Below are 18,192 nucleotides of genomic sequence, written 5' to 3' on the forward strand. Positions count from 1 at the left end.
ATAAACTAGGCAGATATTTTAAATCAGTCAATCTTTTCCATATAGTCCTAATGAGGATTACCCATATTTATTTAATCAATTCTCACCACCAATTATCCTAATAGCGAAATTCAGGTTAAATTCTCAAAGGCAATCTGTACAATACAGAGCATTAATGTCTTTTGAAATATTAATGAAACTATAAACTCTGCTGGTCTCAACTTTCTCCTGGCTTTAGAGCAACAATTTGATTTTTTCCAAGAACAATGGAAAGGAGTAAATTAGAGCCAGGGTGATCATCTTCCAGCCCGAGTCCAGTGCCCTGAATATCCCTAATTAACGACATTTGAAAATCTGACATTTTCAACCTCGGCAGCTTTTTCAGCTAGAGAAATAGAGAACATTTCTACTTCTTTTTATTGGCCATGTTAGAAATGCCTTTTGACATGTCAGTATTAGTAGGAGTAGAACTTACAAGTGAGACCATTCAAATGAGATTGCTGCCTTTGCCCTTCAACATTATGAAATCATAGGTTTATAGGACCTCATACGAGGTCCCCCATAGGTTTGCGAGGTGCTATATACTCTTGCTGAATATATGCAGTGCATTTTGCAGACAGCACACACAGAGAACAGGAACAAAAGCATTTACAACATGAATTGGCAAGGGCGGGGTCATTGATTAGATCTCATCACCTGCCACAAAAACAGATTAGAAGCTAAATATTTCAGGTCTATCAATGTCTGTGTTACCAAGCTACTCTTGTCAATAAACAATGAATCCCCAACACAGGACAATGGTGTCCCATTTTCAGTGCTGCTTTCAAGTGTTGTCCAATAAGGAGGAAAATGGGATTCATTGATGCCATAGGTTATCATGGGATACAGAGGCAATGTTAAATTAGGATTTGCAAGGCCATTCCTTTGCAACTAAATACTTCTCTGCTACCATAACTAATGAACCTGCTTTACTGGATATGACAGAGGTTCCCAGAGACCACGATGAGAGGTTAAAAGACAGTATGTGAGGTAGCTCTCCAAATGTGAACACTAATCCCCAGATATTCACATGAACTACTTCTGCGATTGATTGGATTGAGAATGTCTTTGCCACGTGATCTGCTCAGTTTTCTTGTTATGTTTTAACATGGAAATATTTGACACGACTTGCTAAGCCAGTTACAACGTAACCAGAATGTTGTGGGTCTGGAGTCATAGATGAGCAAAACCATGTAAGGGATGCAGACTCTCTTCTATTAAGGAAATGAGAGTAAACCAGATAGTTTTGCAGCAAGCATCACAGACACCAAGTGGCTAATTTCTGTTTTAAAAATCTTGAATATTTTACGAATCGGAACTTATATGCCCCAGCAACCAAGCTGGAATTTGAAACCATGCATTCAAATCATTTACCTTCACTTCTATGCCTCTGCTCCCATGTATCCAACAACCCCCCCCCCACATCAACATTTCAGTGCCTGGCAAATATCTAATGTTCTGGCTGAACATCGCCCAGCCCTCCCCGAGCAAAACAGAAAACAGCTCACGGTTATATGATCGAGGACATCCAGTTAGATTGAGAACAGACCAACTTGTGCCAAGGATATTGGAGGCACCCATGGTGCTCATCGTCTGTCTGGAGTTATTAATTCAGTTTAGTTGCTTCTGAGGTGTAGAAACAAGTCTGCCTCAGAAATTGACAAGCAGTAGCGAACAATTACTTTTAAGGCCACTCCCATTGATTCAGTTCCCAGGCTACAATGTCCAAAGACCGGATTGGAGCCTAAAGCTAGCAAGGAAATTCCTCCATGCATCCACTTTAATATGTCTTGTCATCGTGTCACATAGCTTCAGGCAACCACTCCCCTGGTATGCATACATAACTCACACCCTAGGAAAGTATGAATATTCCATAGAGAGAGTGGAGAGACATCAGCACAAAATAATATTTTAAGAGACATTTGGGTGTTTTGAATATAATGGAAATAACCTCAAGGTTAGGAAGAAATTAAAGTCAGGCTAGAAAGGTTTGGGTTAACTGGGTCATCTTTGCAAATTGAAACAATCAATCCATTCTCAGATGGATGGGGATAGTTGGCTTGCAATATAGAAAAGTTATCCATGATGATTCTAAGGTTTTGACAGAGACTCTGGTTGTCATCTTCCAGGATTTAAAAGGGGTTGAGCAATTGTTCTTGTTTAATGACCACACCATTTAAGAAAGGAGAGAGGGAGAAAGGAATGGACAAAGAGAATGATAAAATGGAATCAGTTCCAGTTTGTAACCCTATCAATCAAGTTCCACCCAGGAGGCTAGCCAACAAGGTTAGAGTGCATTGAATCGGGGTTAATGTATGGACATGGAAAGAGAATTCAGTAATGCACATGAAGCAAAGGAATGGGAACAACCAGATCCTTCTTAGTTTGACAGGCATATAGAGATCATTTTTTGCGCCTATTCCCAATCTATACCAAAAATTTAGCTGAGGTGCTCAAATATCTTATTTCTATGTTTGCTGTAAATATTTAACTAGGCGGAAGCGTAAGTACAGAGGAATGCGTAAAGAGGCTTCATCAGGATATCAAAAAGCTAGGTATGTGGGCAAGAAAATAGCAGATGGAATACAATGTAAAAAAAACATGATGTTATCCACTTTGGTGAACATAACAGAAAAGCAGAGGATTTGCTAACCATTGAGAGATTGGGTCGTGTTGATTGGGACTGGGACTGGGTTTGCTTATACATGTCACTGATGACCAAATGCAGGTACATCAGGTGATTAGGGAGATAACAAAATATAGCTTCAGTAATGACAAAAGTAAAGTATTTTTGTATTTGCTTATGGCCTTGGTATTACTGCAGAACGCAGGTCTCCTTAAATGGCCCCTCTACCATGAGTACCCGAGAATACTACATATGCACACCATCCATAACACCAGGAAGGTACTTCACACACTGTGAACTCCTGCAGTAAAGTACCTCACAATATGTACCTCCATCAACACAAAAGAATGGTGGGAGATTAACTCTTTATATGATTCACAACGTATAACTCTGGGGGTGCTGTGGGGAGGAATGGTACAATCTAGAAACAAAAGAACTGTACCAACTGGTTAATACATAGAATGACACAACGTGCTGGAGTAAATCAACAGGTCAGGCAGCATCTAGAACATGGATAGGTGATGTCCAGGGTTGAGAGCCTTCTTCACACCTACTTTGATGATCTTGCTTAGATATCGCATGGGAGGTTTGGGGTTTAGTTTAGAATTACACCGTGGAAGCAGACCCTTCGTCCCAACGAGTCTGCACCAACCAGCAATCCCAACACATTAACACTGTTCTATACACACTGGGGACAATGTTTTTAGATATTTATACCAAGCCAATTAACCCACAAACCTGTATTTTTGGAGTGTGGGAGAAAAACGACGATTTCGGAGAAATCCCACAACATAGCTCATGGGGAGAATGCACAAACTATGGACAGACAGTACCCGTAGTCAGGATCGAACCCAGGTCTTTGGCGCTGTAAGGCAGTAGCTCTGCCGCTATGCCACCATGCAGCCCAGATAGTGGGTTATCACTATCTCTTCCGCAGAGATAATTCAATACAAACAGAGCTTGAAGAAGAAGAAAAAAATCACTTGTAAAACATCAGTCCATTGCAAAAACATAAAAATTCTAAACAGTCTAGTATAATTATTTACCTCCTACATCCTCCTCCCTAAATGGGTCATAAAGCTAGTTGCTATAAGAACTGACGGGCTACAAAATTGCTTTTACTGGAAGGAACTGTTTGCACATTTAATGCAAACTAGTTCACACTTCACACTGACAATATGTGGATTATATACAGAAACTGCGCAAATGTGCCAGCTATATGCATCAAATAAAATCATTTCTCAGTTTGTAACTTAAATCCACGGCGGTTCTGTGGACTAGCAAAGGTAAATTTGTCCAAACCATCATTTGATCATTATAAACAATAAAGGTATGAAGTGAAATTGTCCTAACACTGTATCTCTATTTAAAGTTCTTTGACCACAAATCTTGCATCTCACAGGTCACATGTTGGTCCTTTTGCTTGTTTATACCTGATAATACAGATAATTTATAAGCATGTCAACTATTTGAAAAGCGTATTCAAAGCAAAACATCACCAACCTACATAAAGCAGCAAGCACGGGTGCAGAATTATTCCCTACTCTATAATCTATCCATTTACTTGCCTCAATCCTATTTCATTCACACCGTAAAAGATTTCAACAAAATTACACCCCCAATACTTGTAGATTATATACAAACTCACCCATGCAGTATTTTCCTTCAAAGTTAATGGCCATACAACTCTGTAAAATTGTATCAAATCGTGTGCTATGAGCAAGATGATTGTTTAATATACAGTTGTTTAAGAAGGACTGCAGATGCTGGAAAATCGAAGGTAGACAAAAATGCTGGAGAAACTCAGCGGGTGAGGCAGCATCTATATACAGTACATCTTTCCAGCTGTTTGCTCAAAGGAGCATGTCCAATCCCCCGAGAATATATCAACTCTTCAGAAATGTATCATTATAGCTTAGCATTTGGAAATCACAGAAATTTGGCCCATGTTTATGTTAATGCTATTGAATTGGAAACTATCAAAGTATTAATTTGTTATGGTTGGTTCTGTATCTCTCATTCAAAAGCACAAATAGAATTTTATGTTATGCAGAGAGCATTGTTACTTTTAGAGTTTTAATACAATGAGATTAACCTGAACACGTCATTGACGTTTCATTCTGCAACTTCTAGTTGTTCAATATCCATGAAAGTGCATCAGAATATTATACAATAATTAGGATAATCTTAAAAACTAAAAGGAGGAAACGGAGATAACATAGGATTAAAAGTGATCTAATTAATAACATATTTTCTTTTTCATACTGTCCTTGTCATTTTCAGCTCTTAAGAATACACATTTTGTGTTGTTTTAATCATTTTGTTCAATCCTAGTGTAGTTTAATTCCATTTTCTCATATATGGAATTCAAGCACAAGCCATATCTGGGGGTTTGAATAATTACCCAGTCAATTGCCTTTTCCAGGCAAGCACAGGACTTGACTTGAGAAACTTATTTTGGAGATGTGCCTTTGAAGAGGTGTCATTGGTATTTGCAATGACCCGTTATGTTATCTCTTATCCATTCCAGAGAGACCCTTCTTCAATCAAAGGGCCTGAAGAAGGGTCTTGATCTGAAATGTTACCCATCTCGTCTCTCCAGAGATGCTACCTGTCCTGCTGAGTTACACCAGCATTTTGTGTCTTTCTTCTGATTTTCCTCAGAGAGACTCTGAATTTCCTCAGCTGCCCGAGGACGTAAAGACGCTGCCTTGCCTTGCTCACCAGTGCAGCAGCGTGTGATGGCCACGTCAGATCCTCTGAGATGTGGACTCCCAGGTATTTAAAGCAGCTCACCCTATCCACAGTATCCCCATTTATCTTCAGTGGCATGTACGTCCTCGGATGTTGTGCCCACCTAAAGTCCATGATCAGCTCCTTATTTTTTTGACATTCAAGAGGAGGCTGTTGTCCTGACACCAGAGTGCCAGATCAGCCACCTTTTCCCGGTAGGCCGACTCATTATTTTCGGTGATCAGGCCCACCATCACGGTGTCATCAGCAAACTTGATTATAGAGTTGGAGCAGAACCTAGCCACAAAGTCATGTGTGTGCAGGGAGTACAGTAGGGGGCTGAGGACGCAACCCTGGGGGGGGATCCTGTGCTCAGGGCGAGGGTCTTCAATGTATTTTCTCCCATCTTGACTACCTGGGGCCTGGCGGTGAGAAAGTCCAGGACCCAGGCACACAGGGGGGTGTTCAGCCTCAATTCCAGCAGCTTCTCCACAAGTCTGGTGGGGACTATCATGTTGAAGGCTGAACTGAAGTCAATGAACAGCATCCTCACATAGCCCCCTCTTCTGGCTGTCAAGGTGAGAGAGAGTGGTGCGCAGAACCTGGGAGACCGCATCGTCCGTGGATCTGTTCGGACGGTATGCAAACTGTAGTGGGTCCATATTGCGAGGGAGGAAGGCGCAGAGGAAACCCAGTCCCTTTTGTAATTAATCCCTCTCCCCCATGATTCACAAAACATCCATTGGTATTAATAGTAAACCAAACCCAAGGGTTTGCTGTGTTAGGAGGAAGAAGTGGTATTCATTTTTTTAATATTCCCTTCCTGATTCTATACACCCCTGTAAGGTTATCTTTCTGCCTCCTACACACGGAGGTCTTTTACACCATTCAATAGACATGCCCATACTCCTCCCCCAAATACCTTCATATCCCAGATGCACTCATCCACATATGTGCACACACACACCACAAACACAGGCACACCCAGCCTATCCCTGCACACCTTAGCCATGCCCGTACACACCCCAACCCCACCCTAACCCCATCGATTGTGCATGCCTAATCCCTCTCACTTCTGGTGCACCTATGCTGAAGTGAATTAAGTTGAATTACTATTTTAGACTGCTACATTAACCCTGCTTCTGTGCAGTCATACAAGGTTTGAAAACAAAACTGTAGGTTGTCCCACTTACTGCTTTATTCCGTCTCCCTGCAATCTTAGTTCAAATCTGCCAGAAGCATCTGAAATGTTCAGTTGCGCAAAGATTGTCCATCGAGCTGGAATTGAGATCAGGATTTGATCTGCTTGAGGCCCCCGTTCCCCTCCCACAGTCTCCTCTCACACTGTCATTCAGTCGCTGAGTGCTTCACTCGTTCTCGCTCCTGCAACTTGATCCAGAATTTTTTTTTAAAACAAACGTTGCTAAAACTGCAGCTCCGTAATGGCAAATGGTCACTCGACACCAGTGTTAAGTGACCCATTAACAAAATGAAAAGCTGGCTCTTATACTCTGGAACAGAATTTATGGATGCATGAACCCTAGAAAATCAGATGAGACCTGGGGCTTGTACCAAGCTCAGATTAATAATTTTCCCAATTAAAAACCTACCCTCTGTGGCCCGGCTTACAGCCTGGTCAAAACAAAATTCCATGTCCTGCACAAACAAATTGAACTCACAGCCCATAATTCCAAACTAAATTTAACTCAACGCTACGCCTGTCACATGGGGTAGATGTTGTTATAATTTACCTACCGCTGCAGTACGCTTGAAAATATTACAAGTTCCTATTTCTAATCTGTGCAGATAAAAATTAATTTAAAAAGCACCAGAGCAATTTATATGGTCCATTGGCTATTCGCTGTCAACTATAAATTCCAGCCTCAACCGTAACACCCTCTCACACCTCATTCCCAGAACTCATTACCCAAACTCATTACCCGACCTGTCCCATTTCATTAAACAATTTACGTGTGAGAGTTCACCTCTTCTATCCCGTCTAAAACACAACGATCCCTATTTCAGACCCTGTGCTTTGGGAAATAGATTAATAGATCCTTCCCATTTACACAATATAAGCAGCTCATAATTGTATACATCCCAATTAAGTCACCATTCAGCTGCTACTACTACAAGGAATACAATTCTAGTTTATCTAATTTTCTGTCAAAGCTACATTTTCCAGTCCTGGCAACATCCTCAAATCTCGATTGCACTAATTCCAAAGCAATCACATATTTCCTGTTACTCTCACTGTGACCTCAGCGGGTATCCCATCCCAAGGACCATTAATCCACATGCAAGCTTCTTAAATACGTCACTACAACCCATTTCTGGTGTATCTTATCCAAATATTATCCCATCAACATCCCTCATTTACACTTTGACATCTTATCCTTTTGCAAGTATTTTTTTTTCTATATAGAAACCCATAGGCTAGCAATTAGATTTAAGTCTGTACCTCAAGCCAGGGTACATGTTAATAAGTGTAGGAAGAAGCTGCAGATGCTGGTCATACACCAAAGATAGACACAGATTGCTGGAGTAACTCAGTGGGACAGGCAGCATCTCTGGAGAGAAGGGATAGTGACGTTTCGGGCCAAGACCCTTCTTCAGACTGTCCACCTCTCCCGCTGAGTGACTCCACAATTTTGTGTCTATCTATATGTTATTAACTGCAGAAATGTTTGATGTTCCTCTCTGGAACCAATCAGGTCTTTGGAGGTGGAAAAAGCATTAGTTCTTTCACTCAGAACTTCCCTCATACACCCAGTCCCATGTTCAGACAATGAAAGGCAGAATGTATCTTTAAGATGCATTAAGGCAGCCCAATCAGTAAGAGCTGATCTACTCGGGTCAGTCAGCTGCAAGTATCATTTATAAATCAAGATGAATAGTCTTACCACTGGAAGATAGAAACTGGAGCCAAACAGCCCCAAACTTCTGAATAGACTCTGCAAAGTCAGAAAGCATGGGAAAGGTGTTGTGAAAATTGGAATATCAAGCACAGCGTGAGTAGATCAGGGTGGAACATTTCACAGTCCCTGAAGCTCGAGCCAAACCCAAACTCACTCCTAAAAAATTGTATTCCTTGAGACTATGACTCTACGATAGGATAGGTTTAGAGGGATAGGGACCAAACACTGGTTTGGGTGGGGTATGTTGGGCGGCGTGGGCAAGTTGGGCCTAAGGGCGTGTTTCACACTGTATGACTCTCTGTATTGATGAGCACGTACTTCACGTTGATGAGAATCAAAATTCTCCAGATAACGCAACTGCAAAGCTGCTCGGTAACTCCCTAATGGGCATAGTTACTCCCTAGAAATGAGCAAATTCAGATTGTTGCAATACTCTTATGAATCAGCACCATCTGTCAGAATATAACCATTTTTGCTCAAATCACATTTTTTAATTTCAGCCTTGCCCCATGTCTGATTATCTTCAAATATGCTTTGTGTTCCTTCCTAACCATGAAAACAATTTCTCACGATGACCCACACTTTAACAGTGGAGTCCTCCACTCAGTCAACTTCCTCCAACATTCAGCACAAACATTCAGCTTCATTTTGGAATTTCCCTTTATTCTATTACTTTAACTCTGGCAGCTGATCCAGTGAATTCCCACAGTTAAAAAAAATGCACAAAGTGCTCCACCTGCAGGATAAGTTCTAAAACAAATATTACAAATCATCTCCTTCCAAACTCGCATCGCGTTAAGAGGACATTTTTAGCTCTATGACACTTGGTTAAAAAAAGTCTGCAATTGCTTGAACACAGTACAGGTCTGACAAGTTATACCATTAGGGTGTAGCACGTGGGTACTGAGCTATTACAGTATCACAGAGGGCCAGCAGCTCTGTCTGGTACAAGGATACAATTGTGAGACATTGGGGATTTGGGGAAGTGGGTACAGATTTTACACCATGGAATTTGGGCAGATTCATAAATGTTTTAGGTAGGTAGGTGGAGGTCTTTCACTAATATCTTGACATGCAGTGCATGTGCAACAATGGGGAAAGGTACTGGTTATTATAGGATTATACAATCAGTCATTCAATAAAATCTGAAAATACCGCAAATACTCAGATCTGTGACAAGGGAAACAGAGTTTCCGATCCAGGCCAGTGACCTTTCTTCAGTTGCATGGATTCAGTTGCCAGAATATTAACGTTTTCAGTTTTTATTTCAAAAGTCTGGATTTTGCAGTATTTTGTTTATGTCAGTGAATCACGTTGAAGTGAAAATATATGGATAGCTTTCAATTCGCAAACACAGAGTCAATGGGTCATTTGAATGAACCGCAAGGTTCAATGATAATCTTTCAGAAGTAGAGCCAGCTCTCTCAGATTGTCATAACATTATCTTTTTCACAGATTCAGAAAAGAGTAGGCAGACGAATTCAGTAAACACAGAAGGCACCTGCTACTGCACCGTCATCACATGCAAAAAAGCAGCAAATAGAAATTCTCAGACCTTTCCAACTGCATCGAATTAAAGCCATATTCACTCACATAACAGGGTCATACAATTCACTTCAGTCTGTAGAATTGGGAAGGTAAACATCAGCCTGCCAATCCACCTGAAAGGCACTATGCAGCATCGCTTCATCCATACTTCATGGACCTGCAACTATACCTGGCATATCTGGTCAATTTCTGTTTCAATGCCTCTTATAGTTAAATACCTGATCTCACACATGAAGAACTATCACCGGGATGAGATGATTATGGCACTGGGAGATGGGAAAGTGCACAAACTGAAGCATACTGAATACCAATCCTTGGTACGACACAGGAATCTACCAACAACATACTTTGTGCCATCCTGTTCCTCAAAAAAAAAAACAAATCTGGGCACCTCCTGATCCTCACTTTGTACCCAGCCCCTGCACACGCACCTACTCCACATGTGGGGGAATTAAGGGATGTGGTGCCAGTGCAAGAAAGTGGCAGGATGATGAAAGATCATTTTATTTTCACGAATGGTAGAAGAGACTGGACTGGTAGAAGAAGCTGAATAATCCACCCAGCGTCTATTCCTCACACTCCCTACTTTATACCAAACGTTGGGCACAGAACCTGGGCAGATACCCAGTTCCACTATTGTGCCCAACACTGATCACACTCCATGATACCACCTCACGTACCCAACCCGGGGCAATACACCCCCACTGTCTAACTCTGCCCCTTGTAGCCAATGTTGAGTGCATCCAGTTTCCCTCTCTGGTCCCAAACGTGAGCGCATCCTCTTTCCTTTCTCTTCCATCTCCCCTCTGTTTCCTGTCTCCTCTCTTCATCTCTCCCCACTCCCTCCCCACCCACCCCCCCCCCTCCACATCCTCCTCCTCCCCCTCCCCCTCCCCCTCCTCCACCAATCCCCCCCACCCCCTCCTCCTCCTCCCCCCCCCTCCTCCTCCACTCCACATCCACCCCCTCCACCTCCCCCCACTTCCCCCTCCACCTCCTCCTCCACCACCACCACTTCCCCACCCTCACCCTCCTCCTCCTCCTCCTCCTCCACTTCCACATCACCCCCCTCCTCCTCCTCCTCCCTACTCCACCTCCTCCTCCTCCTCCTCCTCCTCCAGATTCAGATTCAATTTTAATTGTCATTGTCAGTGTACAGTACAGAGACAACGAAATGCATTTGACAACGACACCCCCTCCTCCTCTTCCACATCCATCCCCTCCTCCTCCACCACTTCCCCACCCTCACCCTCACCCTCCACCTCCACCCCCTCCTCCACTTCCACCTCCTCCACCACTTCCCCACCCACTCACCCCCCACTTTCTCCGTCCCTCCCTCCCTCGGGCTGAGGCTGGGTCGCTACAAGTGTCCGGGCTCGGGTCTGTGTGAGTATCGGGGCCGCAGTGAAGCGGACCTACAACTAAAGCTGCAACTACAACTACACCTGTACCTGTACCTGTACCTGTAACTACACCTGTACCTGTACCTGTAAGTACACCTGTACCTGGGCCCTGACCCGCCTGTACCTGGAGCGGCTCCTCCTCTCGCTGTTGCTACACCGGCCGCTACAATGTTTCCATTTCTTCCCACTGTAACAAAACAACTGGTTAGTTCAAGCGTGTGTCGACTGCTGCTGCTGCTGCTGCCCGCCCGCCCGCGCCGGATAGCCGAGGGCACCGCCCATCGCCATTGGCATCGCACCCTGGTCTCCAGGCAACACCCAAGGGTGGGGGTGGGGGGGAGACGGCGGTCCTCCACGGACACCGCCACCCACCGGAGCTGCCCCGCACTGCGCAGCGGCCACCCCGGCCGGAGCAAGCAAAGTGCCCGCACACAATGACCAGTTCCTTCCATCCACAGATGCTGCCTGTCCCGCTGAGTTACTCCAGGTCGATGCGTGTCAAACTTCAGTTTAAACCAGCACCTGCAGTCTGAAGGAGGGCCTCGACCCGAAACGTCACCCGATTCCTTCTCTCCAGAGATGCTGCCTGTCGCCCCGCTGAGTTACTCCAGCTTTTTGCATCAATCTGCAGTTAGTTCCTTTCCACACAACCGGTGGAAATTCACATCTCAACGCACTGGCGAGTAAACACAGCACATACAATGCCAAAGTCAGACAAGCATAACTCAGCGGGACAGGCAGCATCTCCGGAGAAAAGGACGGGTGGCGTTACAGGTCGAGACCCTTCTTTAGACTGAGAGTCGGGGGAGAGATAAAGACTGCGATAGAGAGAGATGTAGTGCAAACTAATGAAAAATATACAAAAAAAAACCACCTAGCCAACAGCTACAACGGAACGTTTCCTTGATCGGCGTTACTTGTTTGCATAGAAGGGGTGCTGCCTGACCCACTGAGTTACTCCAGCTTTTTGTATCTATCTTTGGCATTGCATGTACTATGTTTAGTCGCCTTTTGTCCATCTTCGGTTTAAACCAGCATCTGCAGTTCCTCCCTACACGTGGAATACCAAATTGTGCAACGTTTTGAATGTATGAATGAAGGACATTATTGCCATAGAGGGAGTGCAGAGACGGTTCACCAGACTGATTCCTGGGATGTCAGGACTGTCTTATGAAGAAAGACTGGATAGACTTGGTTTATACTCTCTAGTTAGAAGATTGAGAGGGGATCTTATAGAAACTTACAAAATTCTTAAGGGGTTGGACAGGCTAGATGCAGGAAGATTGTTCCCGATGTTAGGGAAGTCCAGGACAAGTGGTCACAGCTTAAGGATAAAGGGGAAATCCTTTAAAACCGAGATGAGAAGAACTTTTTTCACGCAGAGAGTGGTGAATCTCTGGAACTCTCTGCCACAGAGGGTAGTTGAGGCCAGTTCATTGGCTATATTTAAGAGGGAGTTAGATGTGGCCCTTGTGGCTAAGGGGATCAGGGGGCATGGAGAGAAGGCAGGTACGCGATACTGAGTTGGATGATCAGCCATGATCATATTGAATGGCGGTGCAGGCTCGAAGGGCCGAATGGCCTACTCCTGCACCTAAGTTCTATGTTTCTATGTTTCTATGTATTAAAAATCTTTAAGTTGGAAAAGCATCGCACGTTACAGCGGGGAAGCAGATGGTAAAGATGCAGAATTTAAAGGTGCCATGTGTTCTTTTATCTCATCTCAGCCCGCATTGTTATGAGCAAAACACAAAGAACTCTGCGGTTCTTGCAGCATCTGTGGAGGAATTGGACATTGGACAAGCGACCTTCCTCGTCTGTCCATTCCCTTCACAGATGCCGCCTAGCAGACAAATCCATCTAAATCCGGCAATATTTAGGCATGGATTGATGAGCGTGGTAATATTCACATGACAACATTGTCTGCCAAAGATTATCTTCAATCCACCTTGTTTTGAAATTCAAAGGCATTACCATTGTGGAGGGCCACATCATCAATAATCTGGAATTGAACAGGAACAGCCACACAAATATCGTAGCTGTAAAAGCAGTCACAGACTAGTCATTCAGTTGTCAGAGAAACTCACCTCCTGACATCCCAAAGCTGTTCATCACCTACACAGCACAAGTCAGGAACATGAGGGATGAGAGTCATAGAGTTATGCAGCACGGAAACAGGCCCAACTCATCCATGCCGACCAATATGCTCATCTAAACTTGTCCCATCTGCCTTCATTCCTCTAAACCATTCCTATGTACATGTCCATGTATCTTTTAAATGCCATTGTAGTACCTGCTTCACCAACCTCCTCTGGCAGCTCATTCTAGCAATGTTACAACATTTTGAGATTTTAAAAATCAAGTCTGTAATTTATCCCATCCGATAAAGCATAAAAAGAAGTTTAATTTGACACCTAAATCACGTTCATATCTTCAGTATTAAAAACGTTATGGCCATTTTCATACAGTTTGTTCCCTATTGCTTTTCCATTGACTGAACACAAAAGCTGTGATCGAGGACAGTCAAAAGCCTATAACTTTATTAAAAATTAAGAGAACTGAAATACATTTTCAGTTATTATAGATTGAAGCATTCTGAAACAAATATGAAACAATCTTACTTAGATTACTTGAAATTAAAGCATATAATTAGTTAGTTACCTAATTGTAGCTAATTACAAAATTCAATTACTAGATCTAAACATCTATCAATTTCTTAAGAATAGATTAACATTTTTAAATCGCCTAAGTGTCCAAATAACATTCACACAAGAATTCACAATAAAACATGTTTTTTAAATCTCATTGTCATGGATTTATAGGCCAAATGGAAGGAATTTAATGTTTAATACCTGTAAATTAATGGCCATTTAAAACAACTTGCAAAGGGGTTGTACTGGAATGGGACCATTTGCAATGTTGAGGTTGTGGTGATTTATACCCCCATATCGGCAGCAAATACACTGCCGGTTGGTATGGGGACTAAATTGCCGTTTCGCAACATAAAATGTGAACTAAAGGCATCTTAAGAAACACTTTTATACATAAAAATAAACAACTTTCTTTTACCAGTCACCTACATGAAATCCGTCCCTGTTGTCGGCATTTACGGCTTTAGAAGCTGGTATTAAAATTACTCCAGCGTTGAAATTGTCGGGCGATTAAAAAAAAAAAGACACAGAACGGCCGTCGGAACGATTCTTCAGCAAACACTTGGACTCCGACAAAATATAATCCAGGACAAGGTAAGAGAAAATCGCCTTTTAAACCCCCCCCCCCCCCCCCCCCCCCCCCCCCCCCCCCCAAACGCCCCCCAAACGCGCGCATCGCGCACACGCCCAGTGGCAGAACTGCAGCGCTGCTGAAGGTAAGTATTGTAACATACCTACTCGTTCCATATACCCGCCACCCTCAGGGCAGTCATGGTGGCGCAGCGGTAGAGTTGCTGCTTTACAGCAAATGCAATGCCAGAGACCCAGGTTCGATCCCGACTATGGGCGCTGTCTGTATGGAGTTTGTACGTTCGCCCCGTGACCTGTGTGGGTTTTCTCCGAGATATTCGGTTTCCACCCACATTCCAAAGACGTACAGGTTTATAGGTTAATTGGCTTGGTAAAATGTAAAACTTGTCCTTAGTGGGTGTAGGATAGTGTTAATGTGCGGGGATCGCTGGTTGGTGCGGACCCGGTGGGCCGAAGGTCCTGTTTCCATGCTGTATCTCTAAACTAAACTAAACTCCGAGTGAAAATGTTGCCCCATGTTTGCCCATACAACTTTAAACCCATGACCTCTTGTTTGTGATTCCCCTATACCCTGAGTAAAAGAATCTGCATTCACCGTATCTATTCCCCTCATGATTTTATACACCTCTATAAGGTCACACCTCAGCCTCCTGTGCACAAAGGAGCCTGCCCTACCTCTCACTGTCGCTCACTGCCTCAAACCCTGGAAACATTCTCATAAATACTCTCTGTGCTTTTTCCAGCTTAACAACTGTTTTCCATAGCAGGTTGACCAAGAGTGAACATAATACTCCAAATGTGGCCTTACACTCAACATCTAGTACAACATCTTGTACATAACGTCCCAAATTCTATACCCAATACCCTAACGGATGTAGGTCAATGTACCAAAGTTTCTTCTTGACCACCCTATCTACCTGTGGCACCACTTTCAGGATCTGTACACCTAGATCCCATTGCTCCACGACACTTCCCAGGGGCCTACCACTCACTGTGGAAGTCTTGCCCTGGTTTGACCTCCCAAACTGCAACACTTCGCACTTATCTGCAATAAACTCCATTAGCCATTCCTCGGCTCACTTGCCGAGCTGATCAAGAGCCTGCTGTAATTTTTGATGACTACTATCTATATCTATAGATATACTATCTATATCTATAGATATACTATCTATATCACCCACTTTAGCGTCGTCTGAAAACCTGCTAACCATGCCTTGCACATAACTCATCCAAATTATTGCTAAAAACCACAAACAGCATTGGACCCAGCACCAATATCTGAAGCACACCACTTGTCACAGGCCTCCAGTCTGAAAAGCAACCTCTGCCCTCTGCTTCCTTCCATGAAGCCAATTCTGTATCCAATTAGCTAGATCCCCCTGGATCCCATGCGGTCTAACCTTCCAGAGCAGCCGACCATTTGGAATACTCTCCTCTTGCCTCGTTGAATGCTGCACCTACAATTTTATGAGGCTAGACTAAAACCATGACAAAGCATCCTCATTTAGTGGCACCCTATCCACCAGCCAAAACATTATAAGGTGCAGGAAGGAACTGCAGATGCTGGTTTACACCGAAGATAGACAGAAAATGCTGGAGTAACTCAGCGGGACAGGTAGCATCTCTGGAGGGAAGGAATGGGTAATGTTTTGGGTCTGAAGAAGGGTCTCGTCCTGAAATGTAACCCATTCCTTCTCTCCAGAGATGCTGCCTGTCCCACTGAGTTACTCCAGCACTTTGGGTCTATCTTCAACCAAACTATTAACTCCCTCGATCATCAGTGCACAGTGTTCGCAGCGTATATATTTACAAAAATGCACTGCAGTTACTTGCCTAGACTGATCCAGCACTTGTATTTTGCTCCTGATTATTGCTTATTTTTTTCTAATTTTTAAAGATACAGCATGGAAACCGGTCCTTCGGCCAACTGAGTCCACGCCGGCCAGCAATCACCAATACACCCGTTTTATCCTGCGCACACTAGGAGCAAATTAGAGCGACCAATTAACTTACAAACCTGCATGTCCTTGGGAGGAACCCAGAGCACCTGGAGAAAACCCACGCGGTCACAGAGAGAACGTGCAAACATCTGCTGTCTATAAAGTCCCAACACCTATATTTTATAATATTCACAGTAGCTGCATGTTGAGATTCCCACTTATGGTCTCTCCATCTTCGTTACTCCAGCCTGTCCTCTTGGACATCACAAATCTTGACTGGTCCAACAATGGTGGCTTGTTCTCATAGCCTGAGATTTTAAGTTCTTAAGTACTCTGCTTATATCATCTACCTCCTTACCCTCCTTTGACGTTCATCAAAACCTTCAACTTAGACCAAGCTATTTGTCACCTGCCCAGATGTGCTTCTGTGTTCAGTGTCATAATACTTCTTCAAATATCTTGCATTACTTGGAAACTTAGCGGGTGCAGCAGCATCTATGGAGCGAAAGAAATAGGCAACGTTTCGGGCCGAAACCCTTGGGTTCGGCCCGAAACGTTGCCTTTCCCTTCGCTCCATAGATTTTAAAAGCAGTTTCTCCAGCTTTTTTTAACCTTCGATTCTCCAGCCCTGCATAAATATCATTGTAAAAGCACTATTCTTCATCATTCTTCATCACCACCAGATGGTGCCATGTGCTGTATATTCCCTTATCGAGCATCAGAACCACACCACTTATCTGAAGGGTACATATGGAGCACATTGTCAAATACTGTTTATTTTTGAAGTTCCCTGGGATATTTTCTGTGTTAGAGCTATATAATAACAAAGTGCTATGACAAATTCCAAATGTTGCTCCAACGTAATATATAATTCCACTAATATTAGAGTGAAATCTGAAGTCTGAAGAAGGGTCCTGACCTGAAACGTCACCCATTCACTTCTCTCCAGAGATGCTGCCTGTCCCGCTGAGTTACTCCAGCCGTTTGAGTCTATCTTCGATTTAAACCAGCATTTGCGGACCCTTTTTATACATCTAGAGTTCCCACATATAGTATGCTGCTGGACAATTATCTCTCATTCTATATATTAATCTCATAAATGTTTTCCTCAGATTCCAATGTTTACCTTATTTGGGGGGTGTCCAACGCCTTTGTCATCTTCCAATATTTGTCTTACTGCCCAAAGTGTCACGTGCCACTTGGGAGTCGGATCGATCTCCTGAACAAGTGATTCACATTTTTACCCTGGGGCCAGAGTCCGGTATGGGCAGCTGGTCAGATAGGGCCAAGGGTCAGGGGGTAAATGCAGCTATGACATCCTGAATGGAACCAGGTGTTTGATGATGTCAATTGTTATACAATAGATGTTAACCCGTTGTCACAAAGGCATTGAAAGAGAGAGAGAGAAAGAGAGAGAGAGAGAGAGAGAGAGAGTGCACACCACCAATCAGGCCCTAATGTTGGAGTGGCCAGACGGAAGCCGCTCCTCAGTAAAAGGCACATGACAGCCTGCTTGGAGTTTGCCAAAAGGCACCTAAAAGGCTCTCAGACCATGAGAAATTAGATTCACTGGCCTGATGAAACCAAGGTTGAACTCTTTGGCCTGAATGCCAAGCATCACGTCTGGAGGAAAGCAGGCACCGCTCATCACCTGGCCAATACCATACTTACGGTGAAGCATGGTGGTGGCAGCATCATGCTGCGGGGATGTTTTTCAGCGGCAGGAACTGGGAGACTAGTCAGGATCGAGGGAAAGGTGAACAG

General features: G+C 43.6%; 1 protein-coding gene across 4 annotated transcripts in view; it reads right to left on the minus strand.

Annotated features, from left to right (window-relative positions):
* The window catches only part of LOC129712360 (ubiquitin carboxyl-terminal hydrolase 2-like), a 109,215-nt gene extending 91,521 nt beyond the window's left edge, over positions 1 to 17,694 (minus strand). The window contains exon 1 of one of the 4 annotated variants that reach the window (XM_055660716.1): positions 17,555 to 17,694. Coding sequence is in view for 2 of the 4 variants with exons in the window: in XM_055660713.1 (XP_055516688.1) it covers positions 11,371 to 11,698 (328 nt within the window). In the remaining 2 variants the exon portion in view is untranslated. Of the gene's footprint in view, positions 1 to 1,526; positions 1,663 to 6,570; positions 6,873 to 11,370; positions 11,714 to 17,554 lie in introns of those variants that run through there. The other 3 variants (XM_055660713.1, XM_055660715.1, XM_055660714.1) reach the window with 3 other exon arrangements.
* Between the last annotated feature and the right edge of the window lie 498 nt (positions 17,695 to 18,192).

The sequence above is a fragment of the Leucoraja erinacea genome, chromosome 32, assembly GCF_028641065.1.
Source record: "Leucoraja erinacea ecotype New England chromosome 32, Leri_hhj_1, whole genome shotgun sequence".
Taxonomy (NCBI): Eukaryota; Metazoa; Chordata; class Chondrichthyes; order Rajiformes; family Rajidae; genus Leucoraja; species Leucoraja erinaceus.